The 23,288-nt window shown below is 40.8% G+C and overlaps 1 protein-coding gene across 1 annotated transcript in view; it reads right to left on the bottom strand.

Moving 5' to 3' along the window:
* The window catches only part of Ccdc38 (coiled-coil domain containing 38), a 39,777-nt gene that overhangs the window by 4,196 nt on the left and 12,293 nt on the right, over nt 1–23,288 (bottom strand). Inside the window, exons 4-11 of the mRNA XM_015482586.2 lie at nt 21,229–21,293; nt 17,000–17,163; nt 16,813–16,893; nt 14,147–14,292; nt 11,962–12,082; nt 6,505–6,574; nt 4,676–4,827; nt 3,469–3,604 (exon numbers count right to left, since the gene is read on the bottom strand). Coding sequence (XP_015338072.1) covers nt 3,469–3,604; nt 4,676–4,827; nt 6,505–6,574; nt 11,962–12,082; nt 14,147–14,292; nt 16,813–16,893; nt 17,000–17,163; nt 21,229–21,293 — 935 coding nt within the window. The remainder of the gene's footprint in view (nt 1–3,468; nt 3,605–4,675; nt 4,828–6,504; nt 6,575–11,961; nt 12,083–14,146; nt 14,293–16,812; nt 16,894–16,999; nt 17,164–21,228; nt 21,294–23,288) is intronic.

Here is a 23,288-nt window from a genome sequence, read left to right as displayed (position 1 = left end):
CCTAGAGCCCTGGAAAACCCCTCCTGGAAATGCAAGTTCCCTGCACAGCCACCAGCACTGAGGCAAAGAACTGAACTAAACTGGACCTTAACAGCTTGTCTCTCCTACCTCCTAGTTCAGTGATCCCTTCCATGGTCCTGTTTACCATAAAGCTCCTTTTTTCCCCCTCTCTAAATACTTCTTATTTATATTTAAAATGATCTTTATAGAAAACTTGGAGAAATACAAAATGTAAACGAAGCAAAAAAAGTTCTGTTTTCCATAAAGTCCCCTTTTCTCCTCTCTCTAAAATAATGTTTCCTGTTTATATAACAGCACATTCCATTTAGAAACTTTGGAGACATACAGAAAAATATAAAAGGAAAAAAATAGCGTATTGGGGCTGAAATACTAACCACTGCACATGAACAAACATTCTTGCTGGGGCTGGGGTTGTACAGTGGTAGAGCATTTGCCTAGCACGTGTGAGGTACTTTCAATCCTCAGCACCACATAAAAATAAATAAAATAAAAGTATTGTGCCTATCTACAACTAAAAATGATATTTTAAAAAATTCTTTGAATATAAATCATTAGAACAAAAAATGGTATTTTAAAATATATATTGAATATTCGTTTTGAGAAAAAGCAACTTTAATAGGAGAATAATGGTTGATGGACATTTCTAAATGAGACCCCCTACAAATTTAAGAAACAGATGGATAGTGACATTTCAGGGTATCTTTTTTCTCTCACATTTTTTTTTTTAAGTTCCATTATCAAACAGAAAAAGAAAAGACAAGAAAAAAGTTCTTAAAATAACAAGAACAGCATTAAGAAATAAGAGGGAATGAGATTAAGGAAGATAAATTATATATGAAAAAGAGATTGAGGGCCTGGCCCAACAGATCCAAAGGGCAAAAGAAAGAATAAAGGCAGAAAGGCCAACGGGTGACAAAATGACATGTAAGCCAGATTCCTGGAACTGCCACCAGATGGCAGGCCCAGCACAGAGTACCTTGGAGGAGGACATCGGGGATTGGGGGACAGGAGGTTCCTTGGAAAGCACACTAATGATTTATGCACTTTTAAAATGTTATGTTGTACTTAAATCTTCATTTTAAAAATAAAATTGAATCAAGGAAAAAATGTTAGTGGCTTGAGCACAGTTAATTTGGCAGTTTTGAAAGAATAAAATATTCATTTTACAGTTATAGCTCCAAAGTAACTTTAACTTATGAATATCAAAATTAGGTGTGTTGCTTATACCTGTTTCAGCTGGAAAGAAACTTTGTTTATGTTTGTGGTACTGGGGATTGAACCCAGGGCTGCACTACAAGGCAAGCACTTTACCACTGAGCTACATCCTCAGCCCTTTTTATTTTTTATTTTGAGACATGGTCTCATTAAGTTGCTTAGGGCCTATGTTGCCTAGGCTGGCCTAGAACTTGTGTTCAGGAGGCTGCCTCAGGCTCCTGAGTAGCTGGGATTACAGGCATGCTACAGGACCCCTGACTGGAAAAAATATTATGTGCTACTATATTTATTCATTGTGTTTTGTACATTTTGAGATCTGACAGAATGGGGTTGGAGAAACAGGAGAATTCTAAGGAAGGAATTTCCCTTTCAACTTTCCTGTTCTGCCTCCTCTTCCCCACCCCACACTTCTGTCTCTGGGAGACTAGGATTATTAGCCTCATAATAAAATTTGATATGGATGTCAAATTTATACTTGTGACCAAAATGTTATGGATAATCCTAAAGAGTAATTTTCAGACCAATTCTCCCTGCTCTTTCTAGGGATCTGGTTGCCTCAGTGTTGAGAATTGAAAATGCCTCTTTTTTCATAGTTGCCTTCAACTTCGATGGAAAGGGTTGCCTTGGGATGGGGGTGGGGTAGATATCACATTTATCAAACTTTTTGCGTGCCCCTCAGTTTTAGAATTACTTAACCCAGTTGAAGAGTGGAAGTGACCCAAGTGTCCATCAAAAGATGAATGGGGAAACAAAATATGTAGATACAATGGATTATTTTTCAGGCTTAAAAGGAAATGTACATGCTACATGAATGAACCTAAAAAACATTACACAATGAAAAATAAGCTCACACCAAAGGACAGATATTGTGCCTTTCCACTTTATGAGGTCCCTAGAAGTGTCAATTTATAGAGACAAAGGAGAATGGTATTGCCAGGGTCTGGGGAGGGGAGGAATGGGAAGTCAGTGGTTAATGAGTATAGCGTTTCACTTTTGCAAGATGAAAGAATTCTGGAGATTGGTTGTAAAATAGTGGGGATGTACTAAACACTACTGAACTATACATTTAAAAAAATTTTTTTGTAGTGTAAATGAACAGAATGCCTTTATTTTATTTGTTTATTTTTATATGGTGCTGAGGATCAAACCCAGTGCCTCACACATACTAGGTGAATGCTCTGCTACTGAGCTACAGCCCCAGCCCGAATTATACATTTTAAAATGGTTAAGATGTTAAATTTTATATTGAAATGATGAAAAATTTCTGAAAATAGTGGTGATAGCTACACAATGAGGATATACTTAGTGCCATTTGTGTTCACACTTAAAAAGGTTAAATGGTGGAGTTTATGTTTATTTTACCACTTAAAAAATGGCTAATAAAAAACAGCATTAAGGAACTGGAAGGTGGCTATCACTACAGCTCTTGCTCTAGCCATGATGACCTCATCTCCCCTTAACTCATGACACTGTAACACCCTCCGGAATGTATGTGTGAAGAAGCCATGAACAGTTTTCACTTCTGTAACCCTGCCCACCTATAGGTTGGGAAGGATAGTCACCTATTTCTGATGCAGTTTCCCCAAATCTACCTGTCTGAAAAATCGATTCATAGCCATAGACATGACATTAGTCCCACGTGTTAGCTTTGACTTTTTTTTTTTTATTTCACTTGAGGTTTTTACAAGGAAACCAATGTGAGATGGAATTTGCTGTGGGTCTCAAAACTAATGGAATCACTCATTCCACAGACACTTATTGAGCAAGGACTTTATGGGGACATGGAACTGAGCTAAGGATAATAAGAGGACCCTTGAGGACTTGCAGCCAGTTAGGAGAGATGAACCTGTCAATAAATAAGTGTATATGAGTATGTGTCACAGGTGCTGTGATGATGTGCTGTGATGATGAGCGTTTCTATTCAACACCAGAGAGGCTGAATTCTGTTACAGGCTCAGTGTTGGGCCAATTTTCTATTCCTCTATTAGATACATTTGCTCCTTGAATTGCCACCAAAATGATCACAGGCAGTGAACTACTTTGTTACGTATATGCTCTGACATAAAGAAATGTATCTATAGGGGAAACCTTGATGTCATATTTTGTAATAATTAGAGCAACGTTTTAAGGGAAATTCAATGCCAATTGGAATGATTCCTACCTAGTAAATTGGCTATCATATACTGGAAAGATAATTACAAAATAAAATTACCATAGGATAAGAACGATTACCTGAGCTTCTGAATTAAATTCTCCAAAACTAAAGAGCCTGGACCTCAGTTCCAATTCTGCTGCTTTTTCCTCTTCTCTCACACAGTTAGCCTTAAGCATTTCCTTGTGCTCTACCAGGAAGTCGATGTTGCTATTTCTATTGCAAAAGAAGAAAGAGCCTGGTCTGTAACTTGTGGGCTGGTGAGATAACCAACAGAGGCTTTGACACTTATTCTGAATCATGTGTCAATATCCTGTGCCTAGCAAGCCAAACTGAAGACTTTGCTGAAGTACACACAGCAAGGTTCAATGAGGAAAAGAAATGCTCATTTAAATGCTGCTTTCCAGAAAGGCATCTTCTCCCCCTCACCTACATTTGTGGTTTTCCTCTGGTCCTACAAATAGAGGGTGGCAGAGCCCAAGCTGTGGTGTCGCCTGCTGTGCAAGGGTCTTCAAACCTGAGACCTTCAGCACAGCTGGGGAGACATGGGAAAAGCAACTCCTGGCTCACCTGTTCTTAGCTTCTTACTTCTGAACAAATACATTTGTTCTGAAGCTAAATGCAGTGTGACCTGTCATTTAAAAAGATTATCATCTTCAGGCCCAGAAAACTGTTCCAAGAAGGTTCTACATATTTTTATAATAGGTAGATATAAAAGCCTATTCTCTCTGACCTGAAGCTCTTTTTCAAACTGTAATAATATACAATTTTAGGGTAGGAAAGAATTTTGTGAGTTATTACATCTATCTCCCTCTCCTGACATAAATCCCTCTAGAACAGCCCTGACATATTGATAATATACTATGAAATGATACAATATTAAATATTAAATTATTATTAAATTATGTTGAATCACAGCCAGAGAAAATGCATTTATTAGCATCCAAAACATGATTTAATTAAGGAAATGATGGCTGGTCAGATGATAAGGTGAAAACTATACTGGGCAAAATAAGACAGCTGGTACCATTTTAATTGTTTTTGGTGCCCTAAACTATTTTTATTATTAGAAGGAAAAGTACTTTGACAAATGAAAGAAAGTAGGGACAAAATTTTGCAAAAGCCAGTCTGCTCTGTGAAAACACAGCTTCTGCTTTTTATGCCCACTAGTTGAACTACTATGAATAATCCAGCCTAAATCCAAGGAGCCGTGAGGACCAGCCCGCAGGAAGCCTCTGGTCAGGAATTTTAACAGAAATCTAAACCTGCTTGTTTTGAATGACTTACACCTTATCATGTACGACTTTTTCTCTTTTTTTTACATCTTCAAGATTTTCATCTACATCTTGGGAATATTGGACCAAAGTAAGATTCTGCTCTTCCAGTTCTGTGAGGACTTGAAGTAACTCTTCCGGTTCCTTGAAATAAAGCTCTGGCTCCTGACCAAGCAACAACAGATAATAGAATTCACTTACAAAAGTGGCCTCCTCTCCCCCAGCCCCACCACACCCCACTGCTCCCCAGGCCAGGGACCAGTCCTCAACACAGGGCCTCTAGGGGAAAGTCAGGAGCCAAACCATGGCGACTGTTCTGATTGTGAGGGAGACAAGGGGGGGTAGAGAATAGTAGGTGCCTCATGTTATCTCCAAGTGAGAGCTGGGTCTCAGGAAGAGGACATTTGGGTGTTGCGGGAGAGATGAGAGCCATTAGGGAAAGGGAGAGAGGAGGAGGGTCAAGGAAAAAAAGAAGGAGGGATGTAGTAGAAGAGGAGGCCAAGGCCAAGCAAGGGAGAGGAATAGAAGAGAGCAAATGGAGGTTAAGTGAAGGTCACTTTCTTCCCACATTATAATTGTTTTATGTTTTCCAAAATTTTAGGATTAAGTATAGATTACTTTAAGTAAATATTACTTTTTTAAAGAATAAGTATATATATATATATATTACTTTTTTTACACAGATGACTTGGATATCTGCACATCCATGTTTAACATTATTTACAACAGCTAAGAGGCGGAAATGCCCATGGATGGATGAATGGACAAGGGAAATGTATATATATATATATATATATATATATATATATATACACACACACACACACACACACACAAAGGAATATTATTCATCCTTAAAAAAGAGGGAAAACCTGTCCTATGCTACAACATGGATGAATGTGAGGACATTATGCTAAGTGAAATAGGCCAGTCACAGAACAACAAACACTATGTAATTCCACTTATACGAGGTATCTAAAGCAGCCAATCTCTCAGAAAGAATGATGGTTGCCAGGGGTTGGGGGAGAGTGGAAAGGGAGGTGGTTCAATGGGTTCGGAGTTTCAGTTCTGCAAGATGATAAAGTTCTAGAGGTTTGTTGTACAATGTACATGTAGCTAACATGACAGCACTGTGCACTTTAAAGGGGTCCAGATGCTAAATTCCACGTCATGTGTTTTTAAACACAGTTTTTAAAACTGATGGAGGATTGCAGGTTCAAAGTCAGCCTCAGTAACTTAGTGAGGCCCTGAGCAACTTAAGGAGAGCCTGTCTCAAAACAAAAAAAATGAAAAGGGCTGAGGATGTGGTTCAGTGGTTAAGTGCACCCTTGGATTCAATCCCTGGTACCCACCTCCAACATAGAAAGGAGGACAGGTCAGGTGTGTTAGGTATAACAAAGAATGGTGATTTTTTTAAAAAATTCCTTTTGAGTTTCTGTGGTTCTATTTTAGGTGAAGTAAGCTCAAAATCAATTTTGCAGAAGTATTTTGTTGAAAGCCTATTTATTTTGTGGTTTAGCTACCCAATATAGCTGAAGCCCGAATAAAATGATAAATAATCAGAAAGAATCTGTTTCACAGAAAGGTTGTAAATTATATATCTCCCCTAAATTATTACCTTCTTCTTTTGAACCCAGGGCCTGGTGCATACCTTCTGATGCACATTTTATTTCTCATAGATGGTCTGATGTCAAGGATAGACCATATATTCAATTGAAGAATGGTTTCAACATTCTATTTCCTTCTGGAAAATGTATGGAATAGAAAATTCTAATTCCAAAAGAAATGGGCGTCTGTGTTTTACAAGACATGACCCATAAATCAAGAAATGTCATCTGTTACCAGATCCAAGTCAATGTCTTCATCTAGAAAGAACTCCAGACTGTCTTCGGAGCTGATACTGTCAGGCCGGCTGCCAAAGATAAAAAGAAGAAAATGTCTGATTTCTGAGCCATTTTTATTTTTTTTAATCAATGGCTTTGCTTTCATTTCTCAATTGTCTTTGAAACCTAACTGTAACATAGTTCTTTTCAATAGCCTGTTTAGCCTTTTTTTTAATTGTACATAACACAATACCTTTATTTTTTTTATTTATGTGGTGCTTCACACATGCAAGGCAAGCGCTTACCACAGAGCCACAACCCAGCCCCCTCTTTAGCCTTCGAGGGAACTGATTATTGCAGGAATCAGTGGATTCTAGGAGTATGCAAAGAACGTTGGACTCAGTCTCAGACAGGCTCACAAATGCAGGGAGGCCACGTACTATAGGGTACCAATTATTTGAGTTGCAGCTACGAAGTAACTTCTAAAAAAGAAACACATGACCACCTACATTGCCAGATCTGTTCTGTTATATCCGATAGGACCAACATAGGATTTTGAAATATAGTTTTGAAACGTGTGCTCTGGTACTCAAAACTTGTATCACATTTTGTTGAGTAGCCCAAAGACAACTATCTTTTTTTAAGAGCAGATTTTTTTTAAAAAATAGAGCTTTATAGTGATATGTAGTAGTTGGGTTCATCCCAATAAACTCCTACATGCATGGAATTCCATTTCATTTCATGATTTCCCCTGACCTCTTCCCTCGTCCTCCCTTCACTCCTCTGTTCTTCTTTCTCCACTAGATTTCTTTTTGCTCATCTATTTATATATATTTACTTCTTTTTATTTATTCATAAAGGTGAAATCCCCTGTGGTATATTTGTAGATGCACATAACATGACTTTTAAAGAATTCATTCTGCATTGTCTTCTCTTACCCATCCCTTCACTCTGCTTGAAGAGCAGATTTTACTTTTTAAAATATTTTCTGATCACCAGGTATGGTGGCACATGCCTGTAATCCCAGGGACTTGGAAGACTGAGCAATAGGATTGCAAGTTGTAGACCAGCCTCAACAACTTAGCAAAGCCCTAAGCAAATTAGTGAGACCCTGTCTCAAAATAAAAAATAAGTGGTACATATTCACAATGGAATATTACTCAGCCATAAAGAAGACTGAAATTATGGCATTTGCCGGTTAATGAATGGAATTGAAGACTATCATGCCAAGTGAAATAAGCCAATCCTGAAAAACCAAAGGCTGAATGTTCTCTTTGATATGCGAATGCTGACTGAAAATAAGCAGGGTGGGATGTGGGATGGGGAGGTGGATGTTCACCAGATTGGAGGGAGAGGGAATGAAAGAAAGAGAGAGAAGATGGGAATGGAAAAGACAGTAGAATGAATCAGACCTAACTTTCCCATATTCACATATGAATACACGACCAGTGTAACTCCACATCCTGTACAACCAGAAGAATGGGAAGTATATGCCATGTATGTATGATAAGTCAAAATACATTCTACTCTCATGTATAACAGAAAAGAATAAATAAAAACTTTTTAAAATGAAAAATAAAAAGGCCTGGGGATGTGGCTCAGTGGTTAAGCACCCCTGGGTTCAATCCCTAATACCCCCCCCCCCAAATATATATTTCTTCTGATCAGGGTGAGAAATGCTGGTTAGGGGGAGGGGCAGTGAGATACATCCTTAGAGAATAATTATGTGATTTGGAAAAGGGGGAAAAAATCCTCCAAGAAAAATGAATTAAAAATGACAGGAATACTAACGCGACAGGATTGGGGAGGGGGTCAGGTGGCTGAGATCTAGGTAGCTCACATTGGTGGAAGCTGTGGTGGTGGGAAAAGAACATAGATGAGTGCAGGGCAGCAGCTTAGGGAACGTGTAAGAATGAAATGAGTGAAGCAAGGGCGGGAAGAGCCCTGGGAGCCAACAGACACGAGACAGAGACCCCTGACATCTGTAGCCTGGGAGCCCAGAATCATGGAGGCAGCCCACAGAAAGAAAATGACTGAAGGATGGGATAGGAAAAAAATTAATAATGTGCTTTGCTCGTGCTGAGTCTGAGGGGACAGCAAACCCACCTGGAACTGCCCCTCCCCCCCTTTTTTGGTAGTTGTAGATGGACAGCACACCTCTATTTTACTTGTTTATTTTCAGGTGGCACTAAGGATCGAACCCGGCGCCTCACACATGCTAGGCAAGTGCTCTGCCACTGAGCCGCAGCCCCAGCCCTGGAGCCGTCCTTTGAGCAGCTGCAGGAGACGTGTGAGGAAACAGAGGAAGGTCCCTGGTAGTAAGGTGACTATTTGGGAAATGTCCTTGGCAAAACCATTCCATAGACTGTCCACGTCTCCTTTTTTTTCTTTCCCTGGGTTCAGAAACACCACTTTCTAATCAATCTCTTCTCACTTCTCAGAAGCCTGTGACCTTTGGGGGTTCCTCTCCTACATGAATAAATATCTGTTGCTCCTCGGCTTTCTTCCCCTCTTAGTGAACCCATGAGGGGTGACCTCATTCTCTGTCATGGATCCAACTATTGCTAATGCTCTAACGACTCCCTCATCTCAAAGTCTTTTTCTTGAGCTCTTGGCTTCAACGTCTGTCCTCCAATTGGACATCAGTATCCACCTGACTGTCCCCAAAGGAGCTAAAACCCCAAAATCCCACCCCTCCTCTTCCTCTCCAGGCCTGCGGCTCCTCCTGTGCTCTTAGTATCACTGAACGGCAGGCTGTGTGCCCGGTGACCATGCAGGAAACCTGGGAGTATCCTTAGTCATTCTCTCCCACACACTTCTTCAATCTTTAGGCACCTCTCACGAGTCCTGCCAATGTCTGTCCCAGCCTGTCCTTCATTCCCACTGCCATGTCTGGCTTAGACAGCTCATCTTCTCTTATCTGAATTGTGACAACAGGCTTCCCACTGGCCCTGCTACCTCTATCTCTGCCCCCACCATTTCATTCTCCATGAGACCACCACATCCATCTCTCTAAAACGCAAAGCTGGTTGAATCTGTGCCACACTCTTGCTTCAAACTCTCAGTGGCTCCCCAGGGCCCGTGGGACAAAGGCCGACTCCTTAGATGGCATCCCCACTGCTCATGGTGCGGTGCCCATCTACCCCTCCACTCTCTCTGCCTTTCACCCTGGGGCTCAGCCATTCCGTCACCTGGGCTGGAAAGGCCTGCCCTCCGGGAGCTTGTCTTCATCAACTCCTCTTCCTCCTCTCAGGGACTCAGCTTAGCTGCCGCCCTTCTGGAGGGCACTCACTGACCCTGCCCCTGCCCCTGCCCCTCACCTGTCCCCTGCTCCAGTGCTCCCTTGGCATGCCTGTGGCACTCTGCCTCCCTGTCCAGTGGCACTGTCACATGCCCCGTGAGTGACAGTCAAGCTCTGGTCTGTTCTCTTCCCTAGATGGGAACTCCTCGAGGGCAGAGATTGCCTTTTTTATTGCTGGGGCCCCAGGTGGCTCAATAAATATATCAAACATGGTCTCTATGTTGAGGGAAGGCTAAACGGTTATTTTCAAAAACAATGCACCGTTTCCAAGAGAGTTAATCAAGTAGGTACTGTACTTTGTCCAGGGTAATTTCTTAGGTTCTGAGTTGAGGGTGGACTTCTTGCGAGGCTTTCCTGTCCAGAATGGATAGGTGAAGTCCGTGCCGTTGGTGGTAGAGGGAAAAGAAATAACACGGAATTAGAAATGAGTTTTTTCACGTGGTGGAAGGTCTCCATATTCTGCACAGATATGCCCATGACTTCTTTTTTTTTTTTTTTTAAACACGATTTTATTATCAGAATGATCATCATGTAGAAAACGGGGCTCTTTTATTCTACTGAAATGGGGCTCCAAGCCTGAGTATTAAATCAAAGGCACAGGGGCTGGGATGGAGGGGAAGTGGGTTGTCAGAAGTCGGGTACGACTACAGAAAGCCACAGCTTGGGGCAGAAATTATGAAATGTTCATCATGCTTCTAGTTTTATATAAAAGTGATGTGTGCTTTGTAATATCCTGTGGAGGGACACCCCCTCCCCACAGCCACAGACAAGGCACCTGTGCACACTTGTTCCCCCATATCAAGGTTTGGGCTCAACCCTGGTTTCAAATTAAGAAGTGGCCAAAATGGGTCTTGAGTCTCTTCATTCACTAGCCCCAAATCTCTCTGCCCCTTAGTCACTCTTCCTGCTATTCTCCCTTGAAGTCAGGGAAGGCCTCTCTTGTCCCACCTGGCAAGCTCCTATTCATTCTTCAAAACCCAGTTCAAATGTGACCTTCCCTATAAAGACTCTCCCAAATGTCTTTAAAGTATGTCACACGTTGGACTTTTGCCCCATTTTGTCACATTCATCTTCTTGTCAGGTCTTAAAAAGTTTTTGCCTCCATGGTGAGTAAAGGAAAGAATAAAAAAAGGTGGGCCGGGGGAGTGGCAGAAGGATCCCACCACCATTATAAATTAACGTCTTCGCTTTTAAGGTAATACCTGAACATATATTACTAAAAATATTAAAACTGTTAAGTGGTGTTATTTAAACTTAGTGACATCTATAGTCAAGATTTCAAAGGGCGGAGAACATTGATACCATCGCCTACTTCTCCCCGACCCCAACACCCTACTCCAGATTCCCCAACAGGCAAAGTAACATGTCTTAAATAATGTAGGTGCAAACTGGCCTCCTGAGCCAAAAGAATTGCCTTTTCCAACCAGCAGACTGAATGCACAAGGCATCTGGCTCAAACCAGGGTCATTTCTGGGCAGGCAAATCGACTTGACCCTGACCACTAAACATACCTGCTGGTTGGGACCAGTATAAAGGAGAAAAGGAGTCAGCAAGAGTCAGTCAGTACTGAGGGATCACACAGCGCAGAGGCAGGTACCGGAAGGAAGAGGGTGTGGTGGGGACTAAGGCCTCCCGAGAGGGAGAGCCCCTGTCATGGGGAATTTCCCATCTTGACTCTGGACTTGTGGTTTTCCAGAGAATCTAGAAATCCAGATGTTTTCATTGTATCTGCTGATTTTCAAATGTTGGCCACCATGTTAAACAATCTTAAAACCTTGGAGCCAAATTTCTGGCCTGCAGCTATGGTAGAGTAAGGAGAGAGGAAAGCCACTTCCCCAGAAGGGGACTGAAAGAGTTCTTGGAGATAACTATGACATGGTAGCCTTGAGTGACTTCCCCCAAGTCACTGGCCAAAGGCAGTCACTTGGTTGCAACCAGCTTGGTTTTCTGTGCCCCGGGAAGAGGCCTATTATTATCAAAAGGCAGACCTGCACCAGAGGAATGAGGGGCCCCTTGTGTGGGGGTCAGGCAGTGGGTGAATGGTTCACTTGGGCACTTTTCTGAGTTTTGTGATAACCTCAGATAGAACAGAACTCCTGGCCCCCAGGATAAGAGGTGATGGAGACAACACCCTCCACTTTCCATTTCGAGGGGGACACATTCTCTGGTTTTTACTTTAGGGAGTGAACTCGCACATCTTGACTTTTACCTAGGCTCCCTCTTCCCATAGAATAGTCATCTGAAGTCATCGTCTCCATATCAAAGCTGTCTCTTTTACTGGAACTGATGGAGGATTCTAGATATGGGAAGTAAAGAGGAAGAAGAAGGGGAGAAACATTTCAGTGAATGAAAGCTTTGTCTCAGTGTGTGTGAAGGTACAGTTATTGTCAAAATTTCCAGGGACAGAAATATTATATGGTGACATTATAACTGGTAAACATATTCTGCAAATGATAAGGGCCGGTCTCTGGAGTAGACAAAGGGGTGAGAACAGCCTTTGGGACACTAGGAGATCGCCATTTCCAATGTCAGTCTATAAACCCTGAAATCCCAAGGTTAGCTAATAGATACCTCTGGACAGAGAGACCCACAGGGCTCTGAGCACCCTCTATTGAGATAAGTCTAAAGGGTTAAATCCCAAGCTGTTGAACGCAAATAATTCTCCATTTTCTTTTCCGTTTGTCGTCTGTCTTGGTCAAAGCTTTAACTCCGCATCATCACCTGGCTCAGCACTACACAAACCATCTCACTTACTCACACTTGGCGCAGTGAGGGACTTGGGAACTGAGCAGAGCCGGCTCCCGTGCTGGGAAGTATTTAACAATCAGCTCTCAGTACAAGGAGTTCTCCCTGGTGTGTAGTGTGCTCCAGCTGACCCCCACCCCCTTCCTTGTGTGGCCACCTGGATGGCCACACAGGGAGCACTGTGCTTTGCTGCTTGATAGCCAGTGTCTGAAAACGCTGATTTCTGATGTTTATCCAGTTTCTGAAGAAACCTTTTTTTCAGGTGGGAGGGTAAGTCTGGTCCTGGTTACTATAATGTTGCTGGAAGTGCAAGTCTTCCATTTGGATTAGTGGTTCCACTTTGATCACCTATTAAATTCCTCTGTATTATGGGGTCTATTTCTGGTCCGTTGAAGCTGACCTCCTAATACTAACAGCATGCTATTCAATTACTGACTCTGTGGCTATGTTTTAAAGGATTGGTAAACTCCTCCCATCATGGTCCCCCCACCCCCCACCCCCACCCCACTGTGTGTGTGGGGGGGACCCAGGGGCACTTTACCACTGAAATACATCTCTTTTTACTTGAGACAGGGTCTGGCTAAATTGCCCAGGTTAAACTTGAAATTGCCATCCTCCTGCCTCAGGCTCCCGAGTCACTGGAATTACAGGCATGCACCACTTCTCCTGGCTTCATTACCTTCTTAACTCAAAACTTTTTTTTTTCTAGATGAACCTCAGAATTATTGTGCAAAGCTCTCCCCGCCCCCAAACCCAAGTCTCTGGGTTAAATCTGTGGTAACATTTTAATTATAATTCCATGAAATGTATACATTTGTTTCAGAAAAATCTATAACTCTAGAATATCAGTCTTCCTGTCCAAAAATATGATATAGTTTTCAATTTTATCAAATCTCCAGGTCACACACATTAAATTTATAGTTGCTTTCTTGGATTTAATTTTCTTGTATAGTTTCTAATCATTCAAGTTAGTCTATTTAGAATAATATGTATAATTGACTTTATATTCACCTACTTTATAGAATTCTTTAGTCATAAACAGTTTTTGAAAAATTTGGGGAGGTTTTCTATGTTATCACATCATTTGCAAATAATATATTTTCTCTTTTCTCCATGTATCTATTTTTATTGCTTTATATCTGAAATTAACCTGTTTCCTCTACAACTAAAAAAAATATTTTTTAAAAAAGGAAAAAAAAAAAAACAAGTTTTAGTGTTACTTGATTCTCAAACCATAGTGTCTCCTGGATAATAAATTAACAATATCTTTGCAAAGATAATGGGAATCCTTGTCCAGATTTTGTTTCTAAAACCCAACTATTTAAACAAACACAAACATTGAAGCAGAATATTTTAGAATAAAAAATACTGACTTAATTAAAATAAGAATATGTGACAGGTGTAGTGGCACACACCTGCAATCCCAGTGGCTTGGGAGGCTGAAGCAAGAGGATTTGAAGTTCAGAGCCAGTCTCAACAACTTAGCAAGGCCTTAAGCAACTCAGCAAGACCTTGTCTCGAAATAAAATACAAAAAGGGCTGGGGATATGGCTCAGTGGTTAGGTGCCTCTGGGTTCAATCCCTGGTACCAAAAAAAAAAAAAAAAGTAACTTACTTTTTATTGATTTTGGAATGATGATATTATTTTTTGATGAACTTTTTAGGGCTTGCTGAATTTGCCACTGTTTTGGAGACAATTTCAGTAGAAAGAATCCGTATTTCATGTACTCTCTAAGGAGGAATTCTGTTTTTGCTATTTCACTAACTCAAAAGAAAACAAAGATATGGTTATGTGTATCTGTGTCAAAGCATATACATTAAAAATATTTCATAAAATTCATTATCTTGATTATGTAGCTGACTACTAACGTACTTGTCAAAAACTGTACATATGGCCATAAAAATATAAGCTTCAATAAGATATGAGAAGAAAGAAACTGGTGGGAATGTCACCTGAATGGAACGTGCCCAGAGATTCTCTCTAAGCTGATGACAATTTTTCTCTGTTGTGGGAAACACTCTACTGTATTAAGTTTTAGACAGAAGCTAACAACAACAACAAAAAATGGCACTTACATAAGGGAAAGAAAGTGTATTAAACTTTAAAAGGCAACTCATGGGATGCACTACAGACAAAACTTCACCCTCCAGTAAGTTCTTAAGGGTAGGTATTATTATCACCAACTTTCTGGAGGAGAAATGGATGACTTGCAAAGTCATCTAGTGCTCAAACCTAGGTCTGTCTGACTCCAATGCCCAACAATACCTAGACACCTGGACTGCAAGCTCCAGCTTCACATTGCTTTACACCAACATGGGACAAGCAGAAAATACTTAAAATAAGGAAGGACAGCCTGCGTGAAAAGAGAGAATCTTTCTGCATCTTCCTTATTCAGACCCCCATGGGCACCCTTATTGATATTGCATCTTATCAATATCCTTAGCTTCCATTCTTTATCTGTCAGAGAGAGACATCCTTCAGCTCTGGTGTGAGAGTGGTATTCAAGGATGAGTAAATGGCTAGCTTATGTTTCAGCAGATGGAAGATGATGGGATCCCTTTACTTGACCACTCTTTGGATAGAAATCCTCCCAGATGTTCCAAAAAGAACACAGTGTGGAAACTGGCTGACATGTAAACAATTGTAAACATGTCCCAGCCCAGCTTGGTGGAAGACCTCCCCAGGCCATCTTGCCCACAAAAGAGAAGAGGACCTGCATCCCTGGCTCTGTCCCAAGCTTGTCTCCATGATCTTGTGCACCTTTCTAGGATGAAGAGACACAGAAGCAATAAGGAAGTGCTTTGGCAGAAGGTTTGGAGAGTGTCACTGGGTGGCCACTGTGCATAAATGCACATAAATGCAAACATAGCGGCTACAGGGTGAAGGAGGGAAGGGAATTCTCCATCTTGGAGCACCTTCAACTTTCTAAAATAGAAGAGGCTGTTGTAACAAGAATGTGTTTGAAACACATATTTTGTTGTGCACTTGGTCTCAAAGAAGCTACCATCCAGATCATTTGAGGCACTTTAAATAGTTATTGCCCTCCTCCCAAGAACTTCTAGGATGTTACAAGTCTAGGATGAGGTTTCAGAGGAGATAGGAACATCCAGTTATCAAAAAGAAAAAAATAGGGGCTGGGGTTGTAGCTCAGTGGTAGAGCACTTGCCTGGCATGCATGAGGCACTGGGTTCCATCCTCAGCACCACATAGAAATAACAAATAAAACAAAGGTATTGTGTCCATCTACAACTAAAAAAATATTTTTTAAACAAGTTTTATTGTTACTTGATTCTCAAACCATAGTGTCTCCTGGATCACGAAATTAGTGTCCCAGGATGGTGACAGAAATATTTTTGATGTTTAAAATTAGTTCAAGCAAGTTTCTTCTACTATACAAGGAAACATACATATTCAAAGAAAGAGTGGTAGATGGGTAATCTCAGCAGTTTAGGAAGCTTAGGCAGGAGGATTACAAATTCAAAGCCAGCCTCAGTAATTTAGTGAGCCCCTGAGCAGCTTAGCAAGACCCTGTCTCAAAATAAAAAATAAAAATAAAATAGGCTGGGGATGTGGTTCAATAGTAAAGCACTGGTGGATTCAATCCCTGATACCACACACAAAAAAGTATGTATAATATGTCAAAATACATTCTATAGTCATGTATAACTTAAAAGAAAAATTGGACTGTAGTTTTTTCTTTCTACTAAGTACACCCAGTGGCTTGGGAGGCTGAAACAGGAGGATTGCAAGTTCAAAGCCAGCCTCAGCAACAGCAAGGTGCTAAGCAACTCAGTGAGACCCTGTCTCTAAATAAAACACAAAATAGGACTGAGGATGTGGCTCAGTGGCCAAGTGCCTGATTTTAATCCTCAGTACTCAAAAAAAAAAAAAAAGTACAAATATAAAAAAATACTACCAATTATAATTGTAGGGCAATTGTAAAATGAATCCTAATTTTGGAGGTATTAAAATGTCGGGAAAATATGTTCTAAGATGACTAAAAGAAAGGGCACTTAGAAGATGATTTATTGTTTACTTCTAACATCGGTTTGCTTCTTTTCAACTAATTTCTTTATTTCTGTATCTACGAGTTAGAGAATCTTTTCAGAGAGTGGCCAAGTACTGATGCCCAGGCAGAGACAGTTTACTGATTTTAAACCTGTTCACATTTATAACATCATCAGCAGACAGGGGTTGCTCCCACTCAGGTCCAGCCAGACATGAGCAGGTTCCAGTGGGAGGTGGGAAATGGATAATGAGAAGCTAGAGCCTGCCCTCACCTCTTCACGGCCTGCACCTCCATGCTGGCTTTCTTTAGCTCTGCTGTCATTTGAAGTTTGTTTATAGTTTCTTGTGCTGCACTGAAAAGTAACAGAGAGTGTTGGTTTGTTTGGGGTCGTGCTGTATTCTGAGAAACTAAGACAAACAAAGTGGGGAGAGGCATTTGGCCAGAGTGAAGACACTAACATTTTAAGAGCATCTACAGATCTCTGATCATTTTCTCGAAGGAACTCTTCAAAGGCCATCGCGTCATGTTCGAGCTTAATTTCTGCCGTTCTAAGTTGTCTTTCCCTCGTTGCTATGTGTTTTTCAAACTTATTAATTGTGCTTCTTTTGGCTGACAGAGAATACTAGGAATATGGAAAACACAAAGTTCGTCAAGAACATTAGCACACATTTCAAATACATTTCGACAGTCTCATGATAAAGGGGGGGATAAGTTATATAGTAAGTGAGCATTTGTATTAGAAATAATATTGTGCCCAAATCTTGGGACAAGAACTTTTATCTCATGAAGGGTAATCCCAGCAGGTCAGGAAGCTTAGACAGGAGGATTACAAATTCAAAGCCATGAACTTTGAGGAACTGTCACAGGGAGAGAAATTCTTTTCACTTTTATGAAAGGACTGTAATGTGCCAAAATAGCTATGTACCACAAATCAAAAATAGCTGCCTATCTCTCCAAAGAGCAGTGCCATCTATTATTCTTAGAATTTTATCCTCTAATTCTTACTGGACATCAGGAAACTGGTCTGTCTGAATCCACAAGGCTACCAGCTTCTTCACCAATAGGAAGGACCTTGGGAGGAAGCACTGTCAACCCCACCGTGCCAGACATGCCTTTCTCCATGCTGTTTAACCAGACCCAAGGGGTCTGCTTGGATCCCCAAGTATGATCTGACGTCTACTTTTTTTTTTTGGTACAGAATATGATAATACACTTGGGTTTCTAATCCATACATGAAAAATAGATTATAAAACAAAGCCACATATGTGATAATATACATGAACTTCAAATACAGAAACGAATTAATTTGTCGGGTATGGTGGTGCACGCTTATAATCCCAGTGGCTCGGAAGGCTGAGGCAGGAGGATCTCGAGTTCAAAGCCAGACTCAGCAATCTAGTGAGGCACTTAGCAACTCAGTGAGACCCTAATAAAATATGAGTCTCTAATAAAATATTTTAAAAAAGGGATGGGAATGTGGCTCAGTGTTAGGATCAGTGTTAAGCACCTCTGGGTTCAATCCTCAGTACCAAAAAAAGAAAAAACAAAAAAGAAAGAAATGAGTTAATTTTGGGAAGTCACAACCAATAATAAGACCCTCCAAGTTTATAACAAAAAGATTCCATCCATTAATTTACTCTTCAAGGATTTATAAAGTGCCTGCCTATTGTGTGCCAGAACTGTTTAAAGTGGTGCACACTGAGTGGTGAACAAAATAGACACAATGGCTTTAATGGAATGTCTACTCTAAGAGGGAAGAGTTGATACAGGGGTATCTGAGGGAGAAATGGTCCCCCTAGAAGGAAGAGGTCCCAGTGGGGAGGCCTCGAGGCAAGGTGCATCTCAGGAGCAGCAAGTAGACTACTGTGGCTGGAGGGAGCCAGCAAGAGGTCAGTGGTGAGAGCAAGCTCAGAGAGAGGCAGGAACCCATCAGGGCATTCCGGTTCTTGAGCCACGAGGGGCATGATCCTCCTACCAGGGAGAAGAGACTGTAGGAAGCAAAAGTAGGAGTGGGCCAGTGTTCAGAAGCTATAACAACAATCCATGCAGACTTAGCGGCGGCTGGGACTACAGTGGTGGTGGAAGAGTCTAATTGTGGTTTGTGGGGAGCCATTCTCACACGTGATTGGGCAACTCCCGGATTGGGTGTGACGCGCTCTGGCTAAACTGTGTCGGAGCTTTCCCGGCCCTCTCCTGGTGCAAGAGCCTGTCCGTGTGGGGGTGTGACTGACCACTGACCCTGAGGCCAATCACTGACCCTGACCTTGGAGTGCGGCCCCCCTCAACCTTCATTGGATGGAATTCTCCCCTGAATTTCTTGTTCCCCAATAAAAGGCCACTCCCTGGCGTGCTCTCTCTCTCCTGCTAGCCCTGAGTAATCCTTGCTGCCCTACCAGGTGGTTCGAGGTGTGAGCCAGAGAGGTGAGAGCCGTCTCGGACCTGGTCATAGAAAAAGGTAACTGAGTCTGTGTGTTTATTCTGATCTCGCTAGCTAACTTTTCTGCCAAGAACCTCTTTAATGAAACCAGAGCGCTGGTTGCATGGTGGAAGTGGTTAGATCTTGAACAAAGACGTGGTTTGTGAGAAGAGTCAAGGAGAACAACAGCGTTTGGGCCTGAGCAACTGGAAAAATGGAATGGATGTCTACTGAGTAGAGAACATGAGATGAGGTTGCCAGGGTGGGAAGACGATCGCAGGAGCAAAGCTTTGAACATGTCGGGTTTGAAAAGCCTGTGGAAGATATCTTCACCTATAAATTCAGCTTCTTTAAAGGACATAAAAGAATTCAGTTTCTTTCTTTCCTGTGGAGTGAGCTTTGGTAGTGTGCATCTTTTAAGGAATCTGTCTGTTTCATCCATGTTCTCAAATTTATTGCCATAAAGTTGCCCATCAGATTACACTCATGATACGTTAACATTCACATGTCTTTTAGATGGGTATTTCAGCTCCCAACTCTGCCACAAACAGAAAAAGGAATGAAGAAAAGATGGAAGAAAGAAAGAAAGAAAGAAAGAAAGAAAGAAAGAAAGAAAGAAAGAAAGAAAGAAAGAAAGAAAGAAAGAAAGAAAGAAAGAAAGAAAGAAAGAAAGAAAGAAAGAAAGAAAGAAAGAAAGAAAGAAAGAAAGAAAGAAAGAAAGAAAGAAAGAAAGAAACCATGAAACCGATCTGGTTTTTGAAAATTATTATAAGTGACCCAGAGGTAGTCGGACTTCCAAATTCAAGGGCGTACCCCGAGATTGCCCCCGCTGCTGACACCAACTGCAAGTTCAAGGAGTTCCTCAAAACACCCTCCGTCCTGGCAATTTTCCAGAGGAATTCACTAAACTCATGGGTTCCGTTTATAACAAGGAAATAACACAGATTAGAGTCAGCTACAGGCAGAGGCCCATCGGGTAGGGTCTGGGAGGTTCTAACTGCAAAGCTTCGGGGATTGCCTCTCCCTAGAAAGGATGTGTTACCCTCTCGGCAGCTGCACAGAGACACAGTGTTGCTGGTGAGGGAAGCTCGACTGAGCTTCAGTGTCCAGAGTTTTCACTGGGGCTTCTTGAGGTAGGTGTGACTCACTGATAGACCACAGGGTTGATCAGTCTTTGGTCCCTAATCCTGAGTAGGAGCCAGAGTCCCAGCTCTAAGTCACATTGTTGGTTTTCCTGTCATAGTCATCTTAAGACGGTCAGATGTGGCCTGCACGTCATCCTTATAATCACTGGAAGTCAAGAGCAAAGCCAGATTTTCTTCGGGCAAAGCCATTTTTTTTTTTTTTAAACTACATGCAAGTCTTTTTGAAAAGGGGACTCTACAAGTCACTTTGGGACTTTGGGACACTTCACCAAACTGGTTGGGAAGAAGGAAGGAGATGATAAAGAAATGGAACGAGGCACATTTAATACAAATGACCTGTGATTCTAGCAAATCTATCAACCTTAAACTGCTTTGGATGTCAGTAATGTCACTAGGATTTTGGGATAAAGGTCCAAATCGCACCCAGAAAATAATATTTAACAAACAAAGGCATCAGGTTACATTTATAACTTCAAGGGAGGCCTTCCATGTGGACTGCAGCTGGCAGCCAAGTGATTTCTGTTCCAGGATGTGTGATGTGACATTATGAAAAGTTAAACATGTTTTCATTCACTCATTCACATCAAAGACTTTAAAAGAGGCAGATGATCTTCTCTAGATGATTAGACACTTGACATCTGCAGCGTAAACAACATTCAATGAATTTCTTTTGTAATTATTCTCCCTTTGTCAAGAGCTCAGTATCTCTGCTTTATTGATGGTAAATGAATATTCATAGTAAGATATTAAGCAATCATGTTTTCAGGTATCTACCTGCTAGCTAAGGGTTTTTGATGGTAGGATAAAAGCCTCTGTCATTGTTATAGAAAATTCTTCAATGGGGACCTGGCGCTTTCTTCTGGCCAAAGTGGGTATAGTCAAAGCTGGAAGGGTTCTGGACTTCTCTGACAGCAGGGTTTTTCTTTGTTTTTTTCACTGCTTGGCACACAGTAGGCACTCAACAAACATGTTTCAAATGAATGAATATAGAAATGAACTGATCTGTTCAGCTAATAGATTTGTAACATGTAATGGAAAAATACAAGGTATATAAGGTAAATATTTAGTGATGCTATGCAAGAAGCCTTCTATTTGGCTACTGGGAGAAAGAAATTATTTTTACTACCTCAAGTAAAAACCTGTCTCTCTGGTCGTTAATAAATTCATGAACAGTCCTTTTCGCATCTGCACCTGTAAAGAAAATTGAAATAGACTTGAATTTAGTACTTATCTGTCAGAGATGTTGTATGGAATGAAAGTGTTAAGTTGTGATATATAGTCTGTAGTTACTTTTTTTCCTTAAACTATAACTTCCAAAAAATATTTTCCCAACCAAAAAAGAAAATTAATAATAGTAATTACCATTTATTTTATGCCCAATCATGGTCTGGGAACTTTATTAAACACTTTAAATATTTCATTGAATCCTGACAATTATCCAAATGAGGTATTTATTGCTATCTCATCCTGTCTGTGTCCTAAGTCTGAAAGTTGTCAAAAGTCTTGTCCCAGATCACACAGCTAACAAGCACAGTGACGGGGATGTGTCTCCCAGGATATGTCTCCCAAGCCTGGGTTATACTGAATAAGACTAAATTGGTTTAAATCTTAATGCATGGACAATTCAGAGATACAGAGTCCTCAGGCAAAATGTTTTTGGGGACCACAAACCAAATTTATATCAGGAAAGAACAGGATAACAACTAGATTTACCATTCAGCAAACTAAAATATAAAATACCCTTTATATACAAAGATATGAAAAATTGTGCTCTATAGGTGTAATAAGAATTGTAATGCATCCCACTGTTGTGTATTTAAAAAATAAAATCAATTAAATAAAAAAAATAACAAAATAGAAAAAACCAAAAATTTCCCTTCAAGTTTTCTTCATTTTGCAAATTTATTCATGTACTGCATTTCAATAATGTTTGTTTCATAAAAAAAACACACACAACTAAACATGACACAGAATAAAGTCTCCCAGTATAACATAAGTAGAAGTGGAAATAAAATATTTCCTGAATGACCACTGAGCCTGTGCAGCATCAGGAGGCCTAATCTCTTCCTGGAGTCCCATTCACCCATCTCTAACTAGCTGGGGGAACATGTATAAAGTCCTCACCCTGTCTATGCCTCGGTTTCCTCATCTGTCCAATGAGGATACTAATTGTGGTAGATTCTATTACCCAAATATAAGCTGCTTCTCTATGAGGGGAGTATCCCCTGCCCTTTTGATGTCAGGTTCGTCCTTGATTTGATTTGGCCATGGACATGTTCTATGTTGCTTCCAAGCAGAAGGTTCAGGAACCACCACCCATTTCTCTTCCCCCTTTCCTGCAATCCCAGTAACATCCTAGACAGGATGTTTGTTCCTACAGCAGAAGGACAACTGATCGATTGTTTCTGTAGTGGAAGATCCAGGGGAAAAAAAATACCAAACTTAAAAAGTGAATGAGAACTAAACCACTGGGACTGGAAGTCACTGAAGTTTAGAAGTGGCTTATTACCAAAGCATAACTTAGCTTAAGTACAACTGTGACTATTTCATAATGGTGCTGGGAGAAGGAAATGAAGCAATGGATTGTGAAACATACAGTAACATCCCAACAATTGTTAGCTGCTGTTAAAAACCATACAATTGGAATGGGGAATCATTTAACTTTTTAAGGTCAATACTGATGGCAATGATGATTATTTCAGTCATCATTTAGCATAAGTTGGGTGGTAACAAACAACAAACTTTGGAGCCACCCCTAAACTATTTAGTGTCTTCACTCGGCCTTGAGCCAAGGAGATTTTGGTTTGGAATTGCAAGTTATTTTGTGGCTCCTCCCACTTAATGGATTATGCAATGTGTGTGACCTCAGTCTTCGCTTGGCTAGGGAGACTGCTCTCCTAGCTCTGGAATTGGGTGTAACCCATTGGGCCTGGACAGCCCACCTCCTACCTTATTTGGCAGAAGAACATTCTATGGAAAAACCTTTGAAGTTTCCCCCATATATAATAAAGCAAATGTGGGGCTCTTGAGCTCTCTTCCCAGTGTGGAAGCTTGACCCCCAAGGTCAAAGAGCCATCCCATCCCCACTTTCTGAAATTACTTTCTGTGTACTGTGGTTTTTTTCCCCACCACCTTCTTTTTCTTTATATATATATATATATATATATATATATATATATATATATA

This window comes from Marmota marmota, unplaced genomic scaffold, assembly GCF_001458135.2.
Source record: "Marmota marmota marmota unplaced genomic scaffold, marMar, whole genome shotgun sequence".
Lineage (NCBI taxonomy): Eukaryota > Metazoa > Chordata > Mammalia > Rodentia > Sciuridae > Marmota > Marmota marmota.
Note: the sequence above shows the minus strand (reverse complement) of the source record. Positions and strands in the feature narration are given on the sequence as shown.